The sequence below is a fragment of the Cnephaeus nilssonii genome (assembly GCF_951640355.1).
Source record: "Cnephaeus nilssonii genome assembly, chromosome: 13".
NCBI lineage: Eukaryota > Metazoa > Chordata > Mammalia > Chiroptera > Vespertilionidae > Cnephaeus > Cnephaeus nilssonii.
In genome coordinates this window covers 67,581,617-67,603,169 of record NC_137084.1, presented here as the reverse complement: position 1 = coordinate 67,603,169, position 21,553 = coordinate 67,581,617, and the positions used below count along the sequence as shown (strand labels likewise).

Here is a 21,553-nt window from a genome sequence, read left to right as displayed (position 1 = left end):
GCTCTGAAAGAAAACTCCATCTCCCTTCAGCAGGAAGTAATTGCAGAAGAAATCTGACGTCCATTTTCCCTGAAAGAATTCAGAGCCAGGATCCTTGAGGTAATATATAGTAGGCAGTTAGACAGACATGAACAGAGCCAACTAGTGCTACTAAGTCTTTACAACCCTATATATGTGAGACAAGGGGCATAGCTAAAGGGGTTCTTACCCAAAGTCTCAGCCCCTAAAAAAGGGCAGGTGGCCTACTTATCCAAAAGACTTGACCTTATTGTGTCTCCTGCCTCCGGGCAGTAGAAGCAGAAGAAGCAGCCTGGGAGGCTGCCCTAAAAACCAGTGGGGCCTCTACAGATTCTAGTAAATAAAAACTGAAATCAAGAACCAATCTTTACTCAAGTTCTTACAGGCTTTATAGTCCACCCAGAAAGCAATCCAGAAGCACATCCAAGATGCTCTGCCTGTACCAACTTCTGATCCAGTTCATCCCTTCTTCCCTGGTTACTCTGTTTAGGTAAATAAATTTGCCACCCAAGGACTGACTCCTACCTGGAAAGGACCACCCCCACAGCAGTCAAGGTCAACGGGATCCCGACGTGTCTTCATCACACCCAGCTTAAGACAGCCAGGCAAAATAGAGAGTCCAGGACTCTTTGGACCCTCTAGAGATTATTCCTGGCCCTCATTCTGGTCCTTATCTTATAAACAGGTCCACTGACTTTATTCAGCAGAAAATTAATTCTATTAAGCTTATAGTCCTCAGGGGTCAATATAACTCCCTCCCCAACAATGACCCAAAAGAATCAATGATTTGATTCATGTACATAAAACCAGTGGGGAATGAAGCATTCATCTTATATAAAAACTGGTGTTTGAAATTTTAACCCTGCTATTTGGCCTCTGTAAGTGCTTGCTTGCTTAAATAATAAGGAAATAAGACTACTCCCATTCCAGAGAGGCCATAAATCTTCCCCAGATGAAGTTATCAGTGCTGGCAACAGGTCAAGCCTTTGGTTGAAGTCTCAAAGCCCCAACACATAGGGCTCTTTAAGAACTTGCAAAGGGGGCCAGAAACACCCCATATTTGGGAGGCAAAGAAGGTAAAAAGATATAAATAGGAAAAGTTCCTCCATGTTGGGACCCAGAATTTGAAATGCAGTTTTCTCTCAGCCCACACATAATAATAATAAAGTGTAACTCCATCTCTCTAAGTGTTGCTTGGTTCTTCTCTGGTCTTCTATAACAAGGGAAGAACAGTGAGAATGAACCGTCTTACCGTCCTTGTGCTGTTATGTCTGTCAGTCTGCTAGGCATATTCCCTGAATGGAGCAATGAAGAAGGAGGAGGAGGAGGGTCCCAACATGGATCTTGTCCAGATACTTCCTTAAGTTGCAGTCATTCCATCACTGCCCCCCAAGTGGTGAAGCAAATGTGATCGGATTGGAGGTAACTGTGTTGCCACAATTTAACACTAGACAATATTAAAGTTGCTGGAGGTGGGAAGTCCCTTTATTTTCACAGAGAAGGAAAGAAAGGCACAGGAAGGGGATAAAATTAATCAAGGTTTTACAATGAAATAGTAACAGCTTTGGGGCTTTACAAATGAAAATAGCAAATAAAAAAATGCATGAAACAGCTCTTGCTTTAGAATTTACTTAGTTAAAATAATTAGGGAGGGAGAACTTGCTCATTTTTTTAAAATATATTTTATTGATTTCTCACAGAGAGGAAGGGAGAGGGATAGAGAGCTAGAAACATCGATGAGAAGAAACATCGACCAGCTGCCTCTTGCACGCCCCCTACCGGGGATGTGCCCGCAACCAATGTACATGCCCTCAACCGGAATCGAACCTGGGACCTTCCAGTCCGCAGACCGACGCTCTATCCACTGAGCCAAACCAGTTTCGGCAAGAACTTGCTCATTTTAATCTTCAAATAATTTCTGATTCATATGTTACTTGTCAAAAGAATTTATTCCACTTCAGTCTTGAACCAAGTCTATATTAACAAAGTGGATAAAGTTATATATATTCACCCAAAATCTCCATACAGTCATGTCAAGGAGAGTTTCTTTTTCTTTAAGCATGCAGGATCCGAATTTTTAACTTTAAATTGCTTACTTGGCAAACAAGCTAAATTGCAATGAACTTAAAATTTAATATGAAGATAAAATGATTAAATGAGGGTCTTAATTTAAAATCAGATTAAGTGTGATAACTACTTTTAATAAACTAAGCAATGACTAAAATAAATTTTGAAATTTAGATAAGTTGCTAAAAATAATAAAAATAACCTTAAAATTGCATTTATTGATACATTAGCAATATCTACAAAAGTACTACAACCTTGCAAAGGATGCAAAACAGAATATGACATTTATTTTTATTTCAGCAAACTGGAGAAATACTTCAAATAGATTAAGTGGGCAACTGCACAAATGTCCTTCCTCCAAAAGGCTAAAAAATGCTAAGAATGACCTAAAAACTACACATTTTATTTCAATAGCACTACCTAGAAGACTACTACAACCTTCCAAAAGACACAAAACAGTTTGCTAGAAGGAAGGACAGTAGCCCTGTTGTTAAAAAAAAAATCCAAGAAATGCAGAAGTTCCTGGGGCTGACGGTGACAGGGAAGCTGGACCCAGACACGCTGGCGGTGATGCGCAAGCCCAGGTGCGGAGTCCCTGACGTGGGAGCATTCAGGACCTTTCCCGGCATGCCAAAGTGGAGGAAGACTCACCTCACCTACAGGTAATGAATGGGGCCTGAGCGGTTTCCACATTATACTGAGATTTTATAAAGGGCTGTGTCAGGAGAAAATATTATCTTCTTCAATTGTTCTCATTCAGGATTGTGAATTACACACCGGATTTGCCAAGAGATGCTGTTGATTCTGCCGTTGAGAAAGCTCTGAGAGTCTGGGAGGAGGTGACTCCACTGACATTCTCCAGGATGTGTGAAGGAGAGGCTGACATAATGATCACTTTTGCAGTTAGAGGTAAGAAACAAACAAACAAACAAAACATGCAATGCATCTATTTACTTGGTGGTATTTTATTGGAAAAGTTTCCAAAGCGATTGTAGTTACCTCTCTTTCCAGTAAAAAATTTTTTTTCTATATTAGAACATGGAGACATGGTCCCTTTTGATGGACCTGGGATGGTTTTGGCTCATGCCTGTCCACCCAGGCCGGAGATTAATGGAGATGCTCACTTTGATGATGATGAACAATGGACAAAGGATGCATCAGGTTAGCTATACTTCTGTCAGAATAATTTTGGTGCTGATTATATTATACTTGGAAAATGTAACTAATAACTTAATAATAATAGTCTTGATAGCTAAGATTATTCCAGAAATGGGATGTTCTGGATTTTCCAATGAGTCAAGCATCTACAGAATATACTTTTATTTTAATCATTATCAAAAACATTTCCAGATGTCTTAAAAGTTTACTCTCTGTTTTGGTAAGCAAAATATAGGATAGACCATTAAGTACTTCTTTGATGACTGTGGGTTTTGTCTGATCTTAGAACCTTCATTAAAAATAATTTCTCATTATATCAAATTGCAGGTACCCAAGGAATAATATATTGCATTAAGTCTATATGAACATGTGTCTTGGCTATTGTTTATATCCAACTAGAGGCCTGGTGCACAAAATTCGTGCATGGAGGGGGGTTGTCCCTCAGCCCAGCCTGTACCCTCTCCAATCTGGGACCCCTCGAGGGATGTCCGACTGCCCGTTTAGGCCCGATCCCACCAGGATCGGGCCTAAACGGGCAGTCGGACATCCCTCTCATAATCCAGGACTGCTGGCTCCCAACTGCTTACCTACCTGCCTTCCTGATTGCCCCTAACCGCTTCTGCCTGCCAGCCTGATCACCCCCTAACCACTCTGCTGCCAGCCTGTTTGCCCCCAATTTCCCTCCTCTGCCTGCCTGGTCACCCCTAACTGCCCTCTCCTGCAGGGTTGATCACCTCCAACTGCCCTCCCTTGCAGGTCGGGTACCTCCCATTTGCCCTCTCCTGCTGGCCATCTTGTGTCCACATGGGGGCAGCTATATTGTGTGTTGCAGTGATGATCAATCTGTATATTACTCTTTTATTAGATAGGATTGGGAAAATGTCCTCCAATTACATTTTTTTAAATTTTTTTACATTTATTTTTTAAAAATAATCCTTTATTGTTGAAAGTATTACAGATGTCCCCTTTTTTCCCCTCATTGACCCCCTCCAGCCCATCTCCACCTCCCCACCCCAGGCCTTCAGCACCCTATTGTCTGTGTCCATGGGTATATAGATATAGATATAGATATAGATATAGATATAGATATATATACTAGAGGCCCGGTGCATGGAATTTGTGGTGGGGGGAAGGGGGGGGTGTCCCTCAGCCCAGCCTGCACCCTCTCCAATCTGGGACCCCTCGAGGGATGTCTGATGGCCTGTTTAGGCCCGATCCCACTGGCAGTCAAACATCCCTCTCACAATCCAGGACTGCTGGCTCCCAACTGCTCACCTGCCTGCCTTCCTGATTGCCCCTAACAGCTTCTGCCTGCCAGCCTGATAACCCCCTAACCACTCCCCTGCCAGCATGATTGATGCCTAACTGCTCCCCTGCCAGCCTGTTTGCCCCTAACTGCCCTCCCCTGCAGGCCTGGTCCCCCCAACTGCTCTCCCCTGCAGGCCTGGGTCCCTCCCAACTGCCCTTCCCTGCCGGCCTGGTTGCCCCCAACTTCCCTCCTCTGCCGGCTTTGTCACCCCTAACTGCCCTCCCTTGCAGGCCTGGTCCCTCCCAACTGCTCTCCCCTGCAGGCCTGGGTCCCTCCCAACTGCCCTTCCCTGCCGGCCTGGTTGCCCCCAACTTCCCTCCTCTGCCGGCTTTGTCACCCCTAACTGCCCTCCCTCCCTTGCAGGCCTGGTCCCTCCCAACTGCCCTCCCCTGCTGGCCATCTTGTGGTGGCCATTTTGTGTCCACATGGGGGCAGAATCTTTGACCACATGGGGCAGCCATCTTGTGTGTTGGATTGATGGTAAATCTGCATATTACTCTTTTATTAGATAGGATAGAGGCCTGGTGCATGGGTGGGGGCCGGCTGGTTTGCCCTGAAGGGTGTCCCGGATCAGGGTGGGGGTTCCCTTGGGGCATGGGGCGGCCTGGGCAAGGGGCCTGTGGTTTGCAGGCTGGCCACGCCCCCTGGTGACCCAAGAGGAGGCCCTGGTATCTGGGGTTTATTTATCTTCTATAATTAAAACTTTGTAGCCTGGAGCGGAGCCAAGCCTTCTGCCTGCTCCGTGGCAGCAGCCATTTCTGTTGGGACTTATGTATCTTCTGTAACTGAAACTTTGTAGCCTTAAGCGGAGGCCTGGGCTGGCCAGGGTGTGCAGAAAGCTTGGCTTCCTCCATTGCCGGGGGCAACCCTAGCCTCCTGCTCTTTCCAACTCCGTGGCTGCCACCATTTCTGTTTGGATTTATATATCTTCTATCATTGAAACTTTGTAGCCTTGAGTGGAGGCCTAGGTCGGCAAGGGCAGGCGGAAAGTTTGGCTTCCTCCATTGCCCAGGAAACCCAAGCTTCCCTCCTGCTCTCTGTGGCCGTAGCCATCTTGGTTGGGCATATTCGCTCCTGATTGGCTGGTGGGCGTGGCTTGTGGGTGTAGCAGAGTGATGGTTAATTTGCATATCACTCTTTTATTAGATAGGATATGCATACAAAGTCTTTCCCAAGTACTTCTTTACTTTTCAAAACAGAAGTTGTTACTGGACTAAAGGGGTCATTTGTCTGCCAACATCAGAGTCCAATAAGACACAAAAAGGAGCTTGTAGCAAAGAAAGTAAGGGTTTGTTTTAGGAAGTGTGCCCCACCTGGAGACAGGTTAGCTAATGCTCAAAGACCTGGCTCCCTGATGGCTTTCAGGGGGGAGGGGGGGGAATCATTAATCATGGTGACTAAGGGAGTTAAGATTGTGGTCAGGGTCACGGTCTCTACTCATTGGTCTGTGCAAGGATAGGGGTTGTTGATCAGTGCATCTGGTCCTGACGTCAGCCATGGTGTTGGCATGGTTTCCCCTCTTTTCTGGGCCTGGAGCTAAAACACCTGAGGCCTAGATGGCACCTCTAGTTTGACTAAAACTCTGTCTCTAGGTCAGAGTTTTAGTCAAACTAAAGATTATTTGATACTTATCAGAACCTCATTGTCCTGAGGCCTTAATGATTAAGGGTGTGGATATGCAAGGCAGAAGGAGGCAGGTGAGTCAGGGTGCTGGATGGGCCAGTTTGAATCAAAAGGAAAGAAAGGAAAAAAGGTCATATTAAAGAATGAAACTTTGACAGTTACAAAATTGGAATTAAATTCCAGAATTTAATTAACCAAGTTTTCCTGGTTAAATCAGCATTGTACTCACTCCAGGTTAAAGAGTTTTTATGGACTTGTTCTGAAGGACAGGACCAACCCCAAATAAAATGTCCAAACTTTTTAGGCAGAATGTTTCCCATTTTATAACTGTACTAGGGGCCCGGTGCACGAAATTCGTGCACTGGGGGTCGGGGGTCCCTCAGCCCAAACTGCCCCCTCTCAAATACTGGGAGCCCTCAGGGATATGTCCTACTGACGGCTTAGGCCCGAGCCCCACAGGGAGCATACCTAAGCCGCAGTCTGGCCTCCCTTTGTGGGAGGCAACCAGGCTGGTCAGGGGAAGGCACCAGCCCCATCACCCCACTGCTGCAGCCACTGTCAGTCACCGCAGCCACCAAGGTGTTTTCATCAACACGGACTCCAGTCCCTTCACCAAGAAAATATGACAACTTTCTTTAGGCATTTTCAAGATGTGTCTTTCATAGGATATGGATTTCTTTATTTATTTTTTATCCTCACCTGAGGGTATGTTTCCATTGACTTTTAGAGAATGTGGAAGAGAAACACTTTGATTGGTTGCCTCCTGCATGAGCCCTGATCTGGACCTGGCCAGGGAGGAGCCTGCAACCTAGGTACATGCCTTTGATCAGAATCAAACCCAGACCCTGCTGTCTGCAGGCTGAGGCATTATCCACTGAGTCAAACTGGCTAGGGCAGGATATGACATTTCTTAGCCTTCCAGCAGCAGACCTTCATTTTTTTATCCAGAAGTGTAGTGGAAAAACCCTAGATCACCTTTTTTGGATTCTTATTACCCAAGTTACTAAGAATATTACCAGTGGCATACAGGAAGCTTAGCCAATGTGCAGTCAGAAAAGGTGTTTCCTCTATAGTTCTCACCAATGGAGGGCTGGGCCCTGCCCAAGCCTAAAGCCTCTGGCCGAAGCTTTAGGCCTGGGCAGGCCTCTCCAGCTCCCTCTGATCACCAGCTCAGCCCCTGCCCAGGCCTGCCCAGACCGAAAGCCTCTTGGGCAGGAGCAGACCCCCTAGCTCCCTACAATCAATCACAGGGGGTCCGCTCCTGCCCAGGCTGAAAGCAGACCCCCTGCTCCCTGACCAGGTGATCAATCGCAGGGGGTCCGCTGGTATACCAGGCCGAAGAAACCCCCAGCTCCCTGCAATCAATGGCAGGGTGTCTGCTGGCGCACCAGGCCAAAAGCCTTCGGCGCCTCTCAACGGCCGGATAGACCACCCCGAGTCCCACCCCCCAGCCTCCCACCGGCCCAATTGTGGGCATAGTGGAGTGATGGTTATTTGCATATTACCCTTTTATTAGGTAGGATACTTTGAGTAATGGATTCCAAAATTTTCAAATGGTTAGCTAAATTATTAGTCCAATTAGCTAAAATAAATAATACTAACTCTGAGATTTAACTGGGATTTATAATCAAAATACAAACAATATCTCTACGGAAAGTATAAATGTAGGGTTAGTGTTAGATTAAACTCTTGATTTAATTGAATTAACTTCTTCCTGCAAAATTTAAAATAAGAACTTTGCTAGAATCACAAGTTACACAAATAATACTTGTTGACTTACTTGTTATATCAATCATAATTACCCAATGACTTCCAATCTCAACAATATTTTTTTCAATAATCTGAAAAAAAACTCTGAATATATAGCTAGTGTTGTGACAAATACAGACATGATTAAGCATTACATTTTCCTATCTTTTTTTTAATGTATAATGCTCAGAAAGGAAAACTGACAGAGATTGTTAAACAAAATATTTCCACTACATTTTAAAATCACTTATATCTGGCTTTGTTACATTTTATCATTTTCTTAAAATCATCCAAATCATTTTTCCAGACATACAAAGACTGTTCTTGGTCACTAGAATGCAAGATCGATGGAGATAGTTGGTTTAATCTGTTCTTTTTAAAATTTTCATATCCCCTGAGCCTAGCTAGAATGGGCCTGGCACTTTCAACACATGTGTTGAGTAAGTGAATTAGTAATTGTTGCATTTAAATATCATATGTAATTTCCTCAAAAAGCTCTGGTGGGTCTTTAGAAGCAGCACTACATATTTACCTTTGCTAACAAATGCTATTTTTAAAATTCATTAATTTTAGGTAAAATGATATATGCTTATGGCACAATATTAAAACATCACCCAAAGACAAAGAAAACTCCCATCTCTGACCTATGCAATCCCCAGTCCTCCCCACATGTGCAGGCACTGCTACCAATTTCCTTTGCTTCTTTACAAAGATGTTCTATTCACATTCAAGCATAAATAAGTCTATTGTTTTCTGCTACTTTTTTTTCCAAAATGATCACATAATATACACATATTTTACAGACTTTTAGAATGGACACTATACTAAATAATTAGTACCTTGTTAACACTTTCCCACCACAGATTTTATTACCCTGTGATCTTAAGGAGGACATTCTAATACAGACTTCTGACTTGGCATAGATTGAAACAAAGAGATATGTGTTCCGTTTAAAAATGTATCTAAAGAGAAAAGACGATTGTAATTAATTTTCATGTATTACTGGTATTTTTGACGCAGATCCCCCTGGAACCTCCAACGTGAATTTCATTTGATTTCTGCACTTTGGCCCTCTCTTCCATCAGACTTGGATGCTGCATATGAAGTTCCTAGCAAAGATACCATTTTTATTTTTAAAGATAAGCACTATACAAAATTTTAAAATTTGGTGAAATAAATTAGATTGCAATAATTTCATCAAGGCATGAATTTTCTTCAGTGTGTTAAATTTTGGATGGTTTATTACTGTAAGACTATTGCTAATGCTTAAATAAGATACGTACAAAGAACATTATAAGCTCCATTTAAGTGCTTGCTTTGGCAGCAGATATACTAAAATATAAGCTCAAATTAAAAATATTCAATGAGACCTAAGTAAATAGATGATATCCCATATTTGTGGATAGAAAAATTCAATATAGTAAAATTTCCAATTTATCTATAGATACGAGGAGTTTTCCATTCAAATGCCAAAGTTTTCATGGAATTTGACATATTAGTTCCATTATTTTTACATGTCAGAGCAAAGACCACAAATAGCCAAGATATTCCTGGAGAAGCATAAGATGAGTAGAAATGTCCTGCTTTATAAATCCTTAAGCAATAACATAATGTGTCAGTGTATGGATGGATCAGTTAACCCATGGACTTTGTCAGACTTTTAAACTACCGTTTCAGTCTCTTCTATTGTCATATGCTATTTAAGTTTCTACTTTTTGAGTTAGTTTTTTTTTAATTTCTTTATTGATTATGGTATCACATAATTGTCCTCATCCCCCCATTCCCATCCCAAACCCCTCCCCACGTATGCCCCCACCCCCCTGTTGTCTGTGACCACTGGTTAGGCTTATATGCATGCATACAAGTCCTTTGGTTGATCTCTCCCCCTTTCCCTCTCCCTCCCCTACTTTCCCTCTGAGGTTTGACAGTCTGATCAATGCTTCCCTGTCTCTGGGTCTGTTTTTGTTCCTCAGTTTATGTTGTTCATTATTTCCCCTAGATGCGTTAGTTTTATAAACATATTTTCCCAGGAATTTGTCAATATATTCTGTTTTCAAATCAACTGTTATAAATGGTCAGAGTATTATTTTATTGTCATTTTGATTATTGCTGAAGTTGTGTTTTCTTTTTCATCACTAATGTTGAATCTTTGTGTCATTCTTTTCTTTATCAATTTCATAAGATAGTAAGGTGTTTGACAATTTCCTTGGTCTTTGCAGAGAACTAATTTTGGACTTGTTAACCATCTCTGTTGTATTTTGATTTTCTATTTAATTATGTTCTATCTGTATCCTTATTATTTCCTTCGTTTTCTTTGAATTTATCCTATTACTACTTTTTATAACTTAAGTTTGAAACTTACCTTATTAACTTGTAGCCTTTTTTTTTTGTAGTCTAAGTATTTATGCCTATAAATATCCCTTTCTTTCCAGCCTTTGTTTTATCTCACAAGTTTTGATATATAGTATTTTCATTTGTTCATTTTTAAAAATCTTATCTTGACTCATAAGTTATTTGGGAGTATTATTAAATTTCAAACTGTATGGGGATTTTTATAAAATATGTATTTCTAACAACCCCACTTATTATGAGAATTAAGTGAAATTACAGTGCACATTGTAAAGGGTTCTATAACTCTAAAGTATTGCTGCTATCCATGAATATTCCTAGCATTTATTTATCACTTGCAATGTGCCAGGAACTGTGCTTGTTAGTGGTGAGGTTTGAAACTGAAAGATCCTCCTATTCTAGAGATGGCAGCAGAGGTGAAGCCCTCAGCATACATACTGCATGTTAAGAGCTGGGACTGAGGGAGGCCACGTGTCATGGGAGCCAAGGAGGAGCACGTGACCCACACCCAAGGGTCAGCACAGATCTCTGAGAGGAGGTGATGTTAGGATGAGTGTTAACGGAGAACTTTGCTGTGTGGAGACACGTGGGGTGTGTAGAGAGTGGAAAGGTCTTTAAGGCAGAAGCAATGTTTATACAAAACTAGAGGCCCAGTGCATGAAATTCGTACACCGGGGGGGGGGGAGGGCGAGGGGGGTCCCTCAGCCCGGCCTGCATCAATGCCAGCGTCTCTCACCCTGGCCTCTGGCCAGAGACCCATCCCCTCCCTCCACACAGCCTCTGGGAAGATGCTTGTCCTGGGGCCTCCTCAGGGCCCTGGCCTGCAACGCCCAGCAGCTCAGGTACTCAGGGGCTTGGGCTCCCAGGTCCCGCTTCCCCACCAGTGCGGTGCGCATCAGCTGCCATAGGAGCTGCGCCTCAGGAGCTGCCCCCTTGGACCATACTACTTGCATGTGCGGGGGGAGAGGGGGCGGCGGCCGTGGGGGCAGCACTTTGATGTCTGTAGCGCGCCCCCCCCCCGGACCTCCCCTGCCATGGTGCCACACTGGTTGTATCTGCACTGAGGGCAGGGGGCTTCCAGTCTGTGACTGGGGCTGCTGGGCTGCGACTGGGGGCTGTGGGCAGAGGACCCCGGCACCCATAGGACTCCGTCAGCATCAGGAACTGGAAAGATCCATTTTTCTGGGTCCTCCCCTCCCTCCGCGTGGCCAGGGCCCCTCCCCTCCCTCCACAACTGAGGAGCGGATGCTGGGCTCGCGTTGCCGGAGCAACGCCGCCAGCGTCTGCCTTGGCTGCCACCATCTTTGTTGTGGAGTGACGGTTAATTTGCATATTACTCTTTTATTATATAGGATTACTAGTGTATCTGGAACTTCTCAGGCAGGTACAAGTCCTTCAGTGCAGGTGAAGCAAGAGAAATACAACAGATTGACATTTTAGATTAGATAACCTGGCTGTGATGAGAGGGAGGGGTTCACGGTTGGCATGGGAAGGGTAGTGTAACAAAGTAAAAGCAGGGAGACTGATAGAATTGCATTGTCCTGATTCACTCAAATGTGCATGGATGCCCAAGGTATTCAGAAGCAGCACAGACTGGACCAGGTGACCATGAGATGCCCAAGAGGAAGTCAAAAGTAACTGATATGTTGCTGTAAAGCTTAAGAAAGAGTACTAGGTTAGAAATTTAGATTAAGAAGCCACCAAAACTATAAGACATAACTAGGGGATGGCAGCCCCCATGGTGGGGCATGGGCTCATCCTGGCGTGGAAAGTGCCTCTGCCTCAGCTCTCCCTGGCAGGTAAACGATGTCTGCTTTCTGCAGCATACGTGGACAACCAGAAATGGGAAGCAAGAGAAAAAGAAGACTGTCACCTCGCTGATCTGGCATCTTTAATGGATAAAACATATGAGAAAAAGTTGCCTGTTAGTTCTTTAACAATATCACGGTTTGTGGACAACATTTCATCTCGAGAAGAGATAGATCATGCAGAGTATTACCTTTACAACCTTCTCTTCACCGAGAATGCTTGCAAATTACATTTTTAGGAGAAACCAAGATGGCGGCATAGGTTAAACACCTAACCTACAGCCTGGCACAACAATTTCAAAAATACAACTAAAAGTCAATACGGACATCATCCAGAACCACAGGAAAGCTGGCTGACTGAAATGCCCAAAACTAGAAGGAAAGAGAAAACCACAAGGAAAATCAGAGGAACCGTAAAAGCCTGAGGTATGGAGACACGGGCGGAGACACGAGCACGCGCGCGTGGGGGGAGGACGGAGCCAGAGAGGAAGGGGCGGCTGACGGCCTGGCCGGCGTTCTCTAGCAGGAAGGAGATAAAAGCTCCAGATTGCGCTGAACCCCAGCTCCGACTGCACTGAACCCCAGTTCCGGGCGAAACCCTGGGAAGCCAGGCTCATGCTGGGGGAATCTGGGCTGTAAGGCGGAAATGCAGAGAAGCGGCGAAAGGCAGAGCACCGGAGGCGCGCACGGGAATGCACACAGAGGATGGTCTTTTGACTGTGCCGCTGGATTGCCCTGGTGGGAAGGAGACAAAAGTGCCAGACTGCGCTGAGCCCCAGTTCCGACTACACTGAAACCCAGTTCCGGGCGAGAATCTGGGAATCCAGATTCACTGGGGGAGAGACTAGACTGTTTGGCAGCGGGCGAAACTCCAGGGCGCTTTTCTCTCAGAGGTGTTTACAGGGAGTACAGAGGGACACTGAGACACAGGAACCTCATAGGGCGGGGCTGACGGGAAGCCAAGGCTGTAGGCTCCACCCTGAAACTCCGCCCCATCCAAGCTGAGCACAGAGGCTTTTACAATTTTGCAAGTCTAGTTGAATAAAGCTGTCTCCCGGCATAGACACAGCTTATCCTCACAGCCAATTGGACTGGAGGTCAAATCCTCCCAGTGTACCAACAGCAATCAAGGCTTAACAACACCAAGACTTTGCACTCAGCCCACAAAGGGGGGTATCAAGAGTGACCACCTAGGGAGATTGGGGAAGCTGAGCTATAGGGAGGCAGCCAAAAGGTGAAGACACCGAAGCAGGTCACAAATAGAAGGGATGAAGGAAAGTAAACTAATGGACGACACAGTGTTCAGAACCACATTTATAAGGTTACTTAAGAATCTTCTGGAGGATCAAGATGGTGGCATAGGGCAGACGCCTGATTGTTGCCTACCACAACAATTTTGAAACTACAACTGGAAAACAGAGCAGACACCATCCAGAACAATGGCCGGAGGAATTGCTGAGAAGGAATTGACAGATGAGAGTTGGGATCGGGAAGACGAGGCCCCGCTGGGTCCCGGATCCAGGTGCGCTCGCCCGGCGACTGGACGCTGCTGCAGACCCGAGTGCCGCCACAGCGACCTCGGACCAGCCCACTGCCGTGCACCGGGCACACTGGAGCTTCGCCGAGCCCGCTGCCCAGCGAGTTCCGCGGCAGCCGCCCCGGAGCTTTGAGAAAATGGCCGAAGGAATTGCTGAGAGGGAATTGACCGACAGGAATTGGGATCAAGAAGACGATGCCCCGCTGGGTCCCGGGTCCGGGTGAGGCCACGCCTCTGGGTCTGGGCGAGGCCACGCGCCCCTGGGTCCGGGTGTAGCTGGGTCCCGGGTCTGGGTAAGGCCGCGCGCCCCTGGGTCCGGGCAAGGCCGCGCCCCCCTGGGTCCGGGTGAAGCTGGATCCCGGGTCTGGGTGAGGCCATGCGCCCCTGGGTCCGGGAGAGGCCACGCGCCCCTGGGTCCGGGTGAAGCTGGGTCCCGAGTCCGGGTGAGGCCGCGCCCCTGGGTCCGGGAGAGGCCACGTGCCCCTGGGTCCGGGTGAGGCCACGCGCCCCTGGCTCTGGGTGAGGCTGGATCCCGGGTCCGGGTGAGGCCGTGCGCCCCTGGATCCGGGTGAGGCTGGGTCCCAGGTCCGGGTGAGGCCGTGCGCCCCTGAGTCTGGGTGAAGCCGCACCCCTGCGTCCGGGCGAGACCAAACCAGAGGGAGTCGGACCTGCATTACCACCATTTGTCCACCATTCAGAGCTGAAAAGTCAGTGCCAACATGTACACATAAGGAACTGGTAGATATTGAAATTGGGTCTCAAAAGAACTGTTGGTCCAGAAAGAAACTTACTACAGACTGATTCATTTGCCTGTCAGCATAACTATTATTGCTCGTCTCACATTCAGTTCTTATAAGTATATTTCTAGTAACACATGATCTCACTCATCTAGGGGAAATGATGAACAACATAGACTGATGAACAAGAACAGACCCAGAAACAAGGAGGCATCGATCAGACTGTCAGGCCTCAGAGGGAGGGTAGAAGAGGGTGGGGGTAGGGGGGAGAGATCAACCAAGGGACTTGTGTGCATGCATACGAGCCTAACCAATGGTTAAGAACAACAGGGGGTTGGGGCATCCGTGGGGAGGGGTGGGGGATGGGAATGGGGGGATGAGGACAAATATGTGACACCTTAATCAATAAAGAAATTAAAAAAAAAAGAAATAACTAGGATTGGGCACTATTAGTTATAAATAATAAATATAAGATCCAGAAAGGGCAGTGGACCATTTATTTGTTCACTCACTTATTCATTTACTCATTCAGAGAATATTTATTAAATATCAGCTATGAACTGCCCATTGGGTTAGTGGTTAGAATTAAAACCAACACTTCCTCTTTTTCATAATAATGCACTAAAATCATTTCTAAAACCAAAAGGATTCTCTCACAATTTCTTGGGTTTCTTTTTTCAATAGGAAAGCAGTTCTGGGCCATCAGAGGAAATGAGGTGCAAGCAGGTTATCCAAGAGGCATCCACACCCTGGGCTTTTCTCCAACCATAAGGAAAATTGATGCAGCTGTTCCTGATAATGAAAAGAGAACATACTTCTTTGTAGAGGACAAATACTGGAGGTAAGACACAATGTGAATGACTTTGTATGCAGCCTAATGAATTAAGAAAATTATTTCTTTCTTCAAGGATATCCTTCACTCTTACCCTCTAATTTTGTCTAACTTCAAACTTTCTGATTATGAGGGAACCAACTTATGATTATTCAACTTCCCAGATAGAATAAAGGGCTCTCAGAACAGTTAATTCCTGGCTCATATATCCAGACTCCAAAAAAATCAGGAGAGCTCTGGCCAGTGTGGCTCAGTTGGTTGGGTGTCATCCTGTGTACTGAAAGGTTGCCAGTTCGATTCCCCATGAGGGCACATGCCGGGGTTGAAGGCTCCATCCCCCGGAGTGGAGCGTGCAGGATGCAGCTGATCGATGTTTTGCTCTCACATCAATTTCTCTCTCTCTCTCTTTCTCTTCCTCTCCTTCTTTCTCTCTCTCTGAACATCAATTTAAAATCTTTAAAAAAAAAAAAAAAGACATCAGGAGAGACTAACTGAGGTCTAGACAATGGCCACCATAGGAAGCTTATGTGTGTCAGGCTGTAAAGACAAAGTTTATGGGGCAAGTGTGATAGAGAACAAAACGTTCATTTTTAGTCAAATGATTTAATTCACTTGGCGTCTTATGTGTATGCAGTCTTCATGCCTTTCTGGCAGAAGGGCACTTCGGCTCCGTGTGTCTAGGCTTAGAAAACCGACCTCAGACGTACATATGGAGCCTCTGTACAATAGCATCATGTCTTTGTTCCTGAGAAAATTCTGACTTATGTGCTAAGTTTAAAGTCCAGGAAAGTCACATAGGTTTTTAGCCATTAAATGTTTAACACTTCAGAACACTACTTGAGGACTCTCCAGGATTCCACACTGGAGCGTCCACATCACTTCACACTGTTGCATGCAATGGGACCTCTGCACAGTGTTGAGCTGTGTTTCTTTCATTCGGTACAGATGTGGCGAAAACAGCCAGTCCATGGAGCAAGGCTTCCCCAGACTGATAGCAGATGATTTTCCAGGAGTTGAGCCGAAGGCTGATGCTGTATTAGAGGCATTTGGTACGAAGACACTCATTTCATTGCCAATGGGGACATGTTGGGGCATTTTATATCAAAATGATTTGGAGAATCAAAAATATTTCAAACTATTCGGTCTTATGTGTTTTTACTCCAAATTATTGCAAACTTTGATTTTCTGATTTATGCAAATTAGATTAAAATTTGTTTTTCTTGAACAATTTCCAAGTCTTTGTTTTACACCTGCGCATAAAATCTAAGGATACTTCCTAACGGCTTAGTCATTATCGTTGGCATAATAATACAACCAAGTGTGAGCCAGGTTTACTAATGGCTGGGTGTCATCCTCCTCTCTCACTCTCTTCTATTACATCTCCAGGTGCCAAGTCTGGCCTTCAGTGGCAGTTGGCAATTGTCTGCACTAAATAATTCACTTGTAAATAAATAGATTTCCTCCCATATGCTCAAAATAGACAAGATTTAATCCCTGGTAATGGGCAGATAAGAAAATAAAATTGGTTCTTTTTCTTAATTAATTTGGAGAGAATGGCCAGGGCTTAACAATCATAATGCTCATGAGGCTGATGGTCTTGTTACTAAGGTAAAGTTAATGTGTGCTCAGCAGGAAGTGGACCAATTAGAATCATTGGCCTAATTCTCTTGGGTCCAATCTCCTCCCAAACTGTGATTTAGGATCTAGTGGGGGAAGAGGGGACTGGGAAGAGAGAGAATAAATTAAATTTTTGAAATATCACAGAATTTTATCAATTTGAAGGTAGTATAATTTCATGTTTTAGAGCATTGGCTTTGGAGTCAGACAGATGAGATGAAGTACTTCTTCCATCTTTCATTAGAGATGTTACCTTAGGAAAATTGTAATATTTCCCTAATTTTCAGAGTTTTCCTCATTGACAGTACCTTACACTTTTATAATATATAATATAATAACTATAGGTGAAATAAAGCATGCAGAGCATTGAGAACAGTCCTTGGCATAGAGTAACCACTTAAATGCCATTTATTATCAATCCACTCTGATAATAAATGTGTTGCAAATTGATTTATTTGAAGCACTCCTCATTATCTTCCTCATTTATATTTACAGGATTTTTCTATTTCTTCAGTGGATCATCAAAGTTTGAGTTTGACCTCAATGTCAGGATGGTGACATGCATATTGAAGAGTAACAACTGGTTATGTGAGGTGAGATATGGAAAAGACAGATTCATTTTTAATGAATTTAATAATTTTTCACATAATTTATAATGAGTCAGAATGATGGATTTTTCTGCATGTGCAATGCCAAAGAAGACGAGCCTTGCAGTCATCTTCACATGTCATGGGCATTTATCTGGGCCACTTCACTTGCTGTTAGATTATATTAAAGAGAAGTGAGAAGTACTCGTGTGCAATAGGCAGAGACTGTATCTCCATGGGGGTTTTATTTACTGTTTAAATAAAGATTTATATTTTTGGACTGTTCCTTCCTTTCTAGAATAATTTATTTTCAACACAATGACCACACTGTGGACTGATCATTGAACAGATGTTCTGCTAGTAAGTGTAGTAGGCACACACACTCCATGGTGGGGCATATCGCTATCACATACCCTCTCCCCTTCCCTTACCAACAGGATCTTTATTTTTACCTCCCAGATATTGTAAATTCCTTACACACCTAAGGAAGAAAAACCTTAGTCAATAGTTGTCCCATAGTACTGATTCTGGACAAAACAGGGAAATGGAATTCTAGAATATTTGAGCTTAGAAACCTCACAAATCATGTAGCCCATGTCATCATTTACAGATGAGAAAACAGAATTAGCTTGGAATTTAGCCACCTCTTTTTTAATCCAAAAGTTTCTTTCGTTGAGCTCTCTGAATGCCCTGGAGACAAAATTTCTCATATCCTCCTCATTGTCTCGTTAAAATAGTCCCTTGTTATTTGTTACCATTTTGTACTTGGCAGTTCCTAGTGATAAGAGTTTGTGTGCAGATGCTAATTGTATGACAGGTTTATCAACACTAAATTTTATGCTTTACGCCATACCAGATATGATGTAGAAACTTGTTCATTCTTTTATCCATTCATTAAATGACAGGCACTGTCTTGGATGCAAGGTGTAGGACAGTGAGGAAAACACATTTAATGCAACCTCCTTAAATTTTGTCTAGTGAGAGTAGACATCAAACAAAGGGAACACAAATAAATATATAATTGATAGTTATAAAGATGTTATTAAAGAAATGACAGAGTGGCAAGGGAGAATAATGTGGGGGAGAAAACCACCAGCTAAAGTTTGGTCATAGGCTGGTCTAACATCAGAACAAAATCTATTAAGAAACTGAAACAAAGCAAATTACCCAATGTGAAACCCAGGACTATTGACAAACTTGAACTTGCACATCAATGGTGAATTGGGGAGGATTCTCAGAAAGAGGTGCAGTGGCTGTATTAGTGATTCTTACCTTTGGTCAGTTTTGGTTCAGGCAATTGGGAGAAGTATGACTGTACCTGCAGGAAGGGATCCAGTAACTCTAGGTTTGGGGAGATGGAGGGAAGCTGTTTCTGTGCACAAGCTGGGACTCATCAGGAAATAGCCTTGGGAGGTGGTAATGAGCCAGGAAAGAAAGTAAATACAGCCCGAGGGAGCTTGGAAGCAGATTTCTGTGGAGCCTCCAGATAATGCCTGGAGATCCAATGCAGAGACCCCAGCTAAGCCATGTCCAGACGCTCCTCTCGCAGAAACTGAAGTAATAAATGTGTGTTTGAATCCACAAAGTTTGTGGTATTTTAAATCTGTATGACATGTCTTCCATGTGAATTATGTGGAGTCACAGACATATAACATTTAACCAGATAACTGAGGTCAAAATCTAATTCTGCTAAAGCAAGTCTGAAGGCAGAAATGCCTTTTTTGGAGCTTATAATCTAGCAATCTTACCCTGGACATAGAAAAACATCACTCTGTCTAGGTGAGCTCTGAAGCAAATTTTTAAAGTAGAACATTTATGGCCTTGCTTGATTTGGGGTATCTTTCTCTTTCCGTTTTTTATTCACCGCCTTATCCAGGCATCAAGTAACACTATTGCATAATATTTGCAGCCATTAATGAAATTCTGAGTAATAATATGCCTGATGTTTTTGAGTTATAAATGTCCCTTTCTTACTATTGACAAGTATTAGGGGTTTTGTGTTAAAAATGCTTGTAAGAGACAGAGAAATGATAGAGTCAGAGCAAAACACACATACTAGTATACACACCAAGGGAGATAGAGAAAAGAGGCAGAGTGACAGACAGACAGACAAAGGAGAGACTAGAGGAAGCAAAAGGTAATGGTGGCATTGAGCACAAGTTTGGGCAAGAATGTGTGAACCGCATTTGAAATGCAGGGAGATGATCCAGACATGTTCAGACCTAAGCAGGAAAAGTCTGTGGATTGACAGAGGGGCAGAGTGAGTGGAGAAGGAAAAGGTTAAGATGAGAGAAGGCAGGACTACATTAGGAAGTTACACTAGGCCCGGCCATCTAGGAAGCAACCTAGAGATCGGGGAAGGAAGAGTAGACTGAAGAGCAGTTTCATCCTAAATCCCGGGGTGAACAAAAAACCTGGTGGGAGGGTCTGTATGCCTCAAAGACCAGGATCAGAGAGAGATCAAGCTGGTCCACCTAAGACACAAGCCCTGACTGCTCTCCAAGTGGAGACAGAGGTGACTGCATGAAGTAGGTTCCTGGAGGTTGGATGTACCCCCTCAACTCCTCCATTCTTGATTAATTCACTCATTTAACAGATATTCAGTGAGGTCTACTGTATAGTTGGCACCATATTGAGGACTCATGTCTGTAATATAGAGCTTTATAGACATGGCTCCACCTTTCCAGAGCTTATATTCTCCAGAGGAAGACAGTCTATGTGACATGATACCAAGTGCAGTGGGCATAATGGGAGAAGCACGCAGAGCTGAGAGATCCTGTGGAAAGGTATCCATCCCAATATCCAGTACTGACAAGTCAAGGGAAGCCACCAAGAAGAGGAGACATCTGAGTGGAAAATCAAAGAGCAAAAATTTAGGAAGCAAGGGGGAGGGAGGTGGTCCAGGTAGAAAGAAGGGAATATGAAAGGATTTTAGACCTTGTGGTCTAAACCAGTGCTTTTCAATCCATCTGTGATGGAACCAGTTTCTTAAACTTTCAATGAATTATGGAACAATACTTTTGTTAAACACAATAAAAAAGAATTACTAGAAAAATAAAATGACAAAGATTTTAAGAATGCCCAATATTTAAATTAGTAGATTCAATAGACATTGATCACTCTGTCAAATAGCTAGAAAATTTTCTAAGCACTTGTTCTCCATTTTCGTACTCATCTCATTATGGAATAATAACAAACTGTCTATGGGCCAGTAAAGATGACACTTTGAGTAGCACTGTCCTGTAGTAGACAAGTAAAGGTATGCATTGCAGAGAGGGGAAATCAGGGCACTCCACCACCAGAAGTACTCTCTGTGTAGAGCAGCATTCAGATTAATGGATGGTCTAAAACTTGATTGTGCACCTGAATAAATTGTAACAATTAAAGCCTCAGAACCCCTAATTATTAACACCAGGACTAATATGATAGAGACAGTAGGATCCCAGCAACTGAAACAGAAAAAAATGGGAAAATGTTGGGCAAGGAGATGAAGAAAACTTTCTTTATTTTATCCCTTTTTCAAAGTAATTTTATTATTTGTTGCAAATTTTCTTACAATAAACCCTATTTAGTTCATCTTGATTAAAAACATAAAGAGAAAACCAAACAAACCACAAAAGCTCTCCCCGACAACTTCTCTCTTTTGCTTTCCAGCTACCTCTTTGTACTCAGCTCAGGAGCTACTTGTCTGAGATGTATTGCATATCATGCTGAAGTGTTCTCCAAATACATCAAATTTATCTCATATCAGGCTACAACTTCCTTGAATTACTTACCATTTTAACTTACTCAAGGGCACAATAATTGGCATGAAGTAGGTACTCAATAAATGACTGTTGCATGAATGAATAAATGGGTCCCTAAGCCTAGGAAGGAAGGACCATTTGACCTTAGATTAAAGAATGAGTGGGAGTTGTAAGGCCACAAATTTGGAAAGGAAGGGGGTTCCAAGTTCAGGGAACCACGTGAGCAATGGCATGGAGTTGTTAGATGACCTGCCATATTTGGGGACTCCCATGATGCTTGGTAAGAGTCAAGAACAGTAGGCATTTGGATATACATTTTGGAAAGAAAATCAAGAAGCCTTCAACTTGTCAATTTATCATTAAGTTCATGTCTAAGCTTACCTTATGTATTCAATGACTCATTTACCACAATTATT

At 43.6% G+C, this 21,553-nt stretch overlaps 1 protein-coding gene across 1 annotated transcript; it reads left to right on the top strand.

Moving 5' to 3' along the window:
- Nucleotides 1-1,325: 1,325 nt before the first annotated feature.
- LOC307110185 (stromelysin-2-like) lies at nt 1,326-19,639 on the top strand (the record flags this gene model as incomplete). Its single annotated transcript, XM_079789191.1, has 10 exons — nt 1,326-1,370; nt 2,500-2,747; nt 2,846-2,994; nt 3,121-3,246; nt 5,752-5,875; nt 8,945-9,063; nt 15,040-15,196; nt 16,133-16,236; nt 17,300-17,397; nt 19,589-19,639. The coding sequence occupies 10 exons, from the start codon at nt 1,326-1,328 to the stop codon at nt 19,637-19,639; spliced, it is 1,221 nt and encodes a 406-aa protein (XP_079645317.1).
- Nucleotides 19,640-21,553: the final 1,914 nt, after the last annotated feature.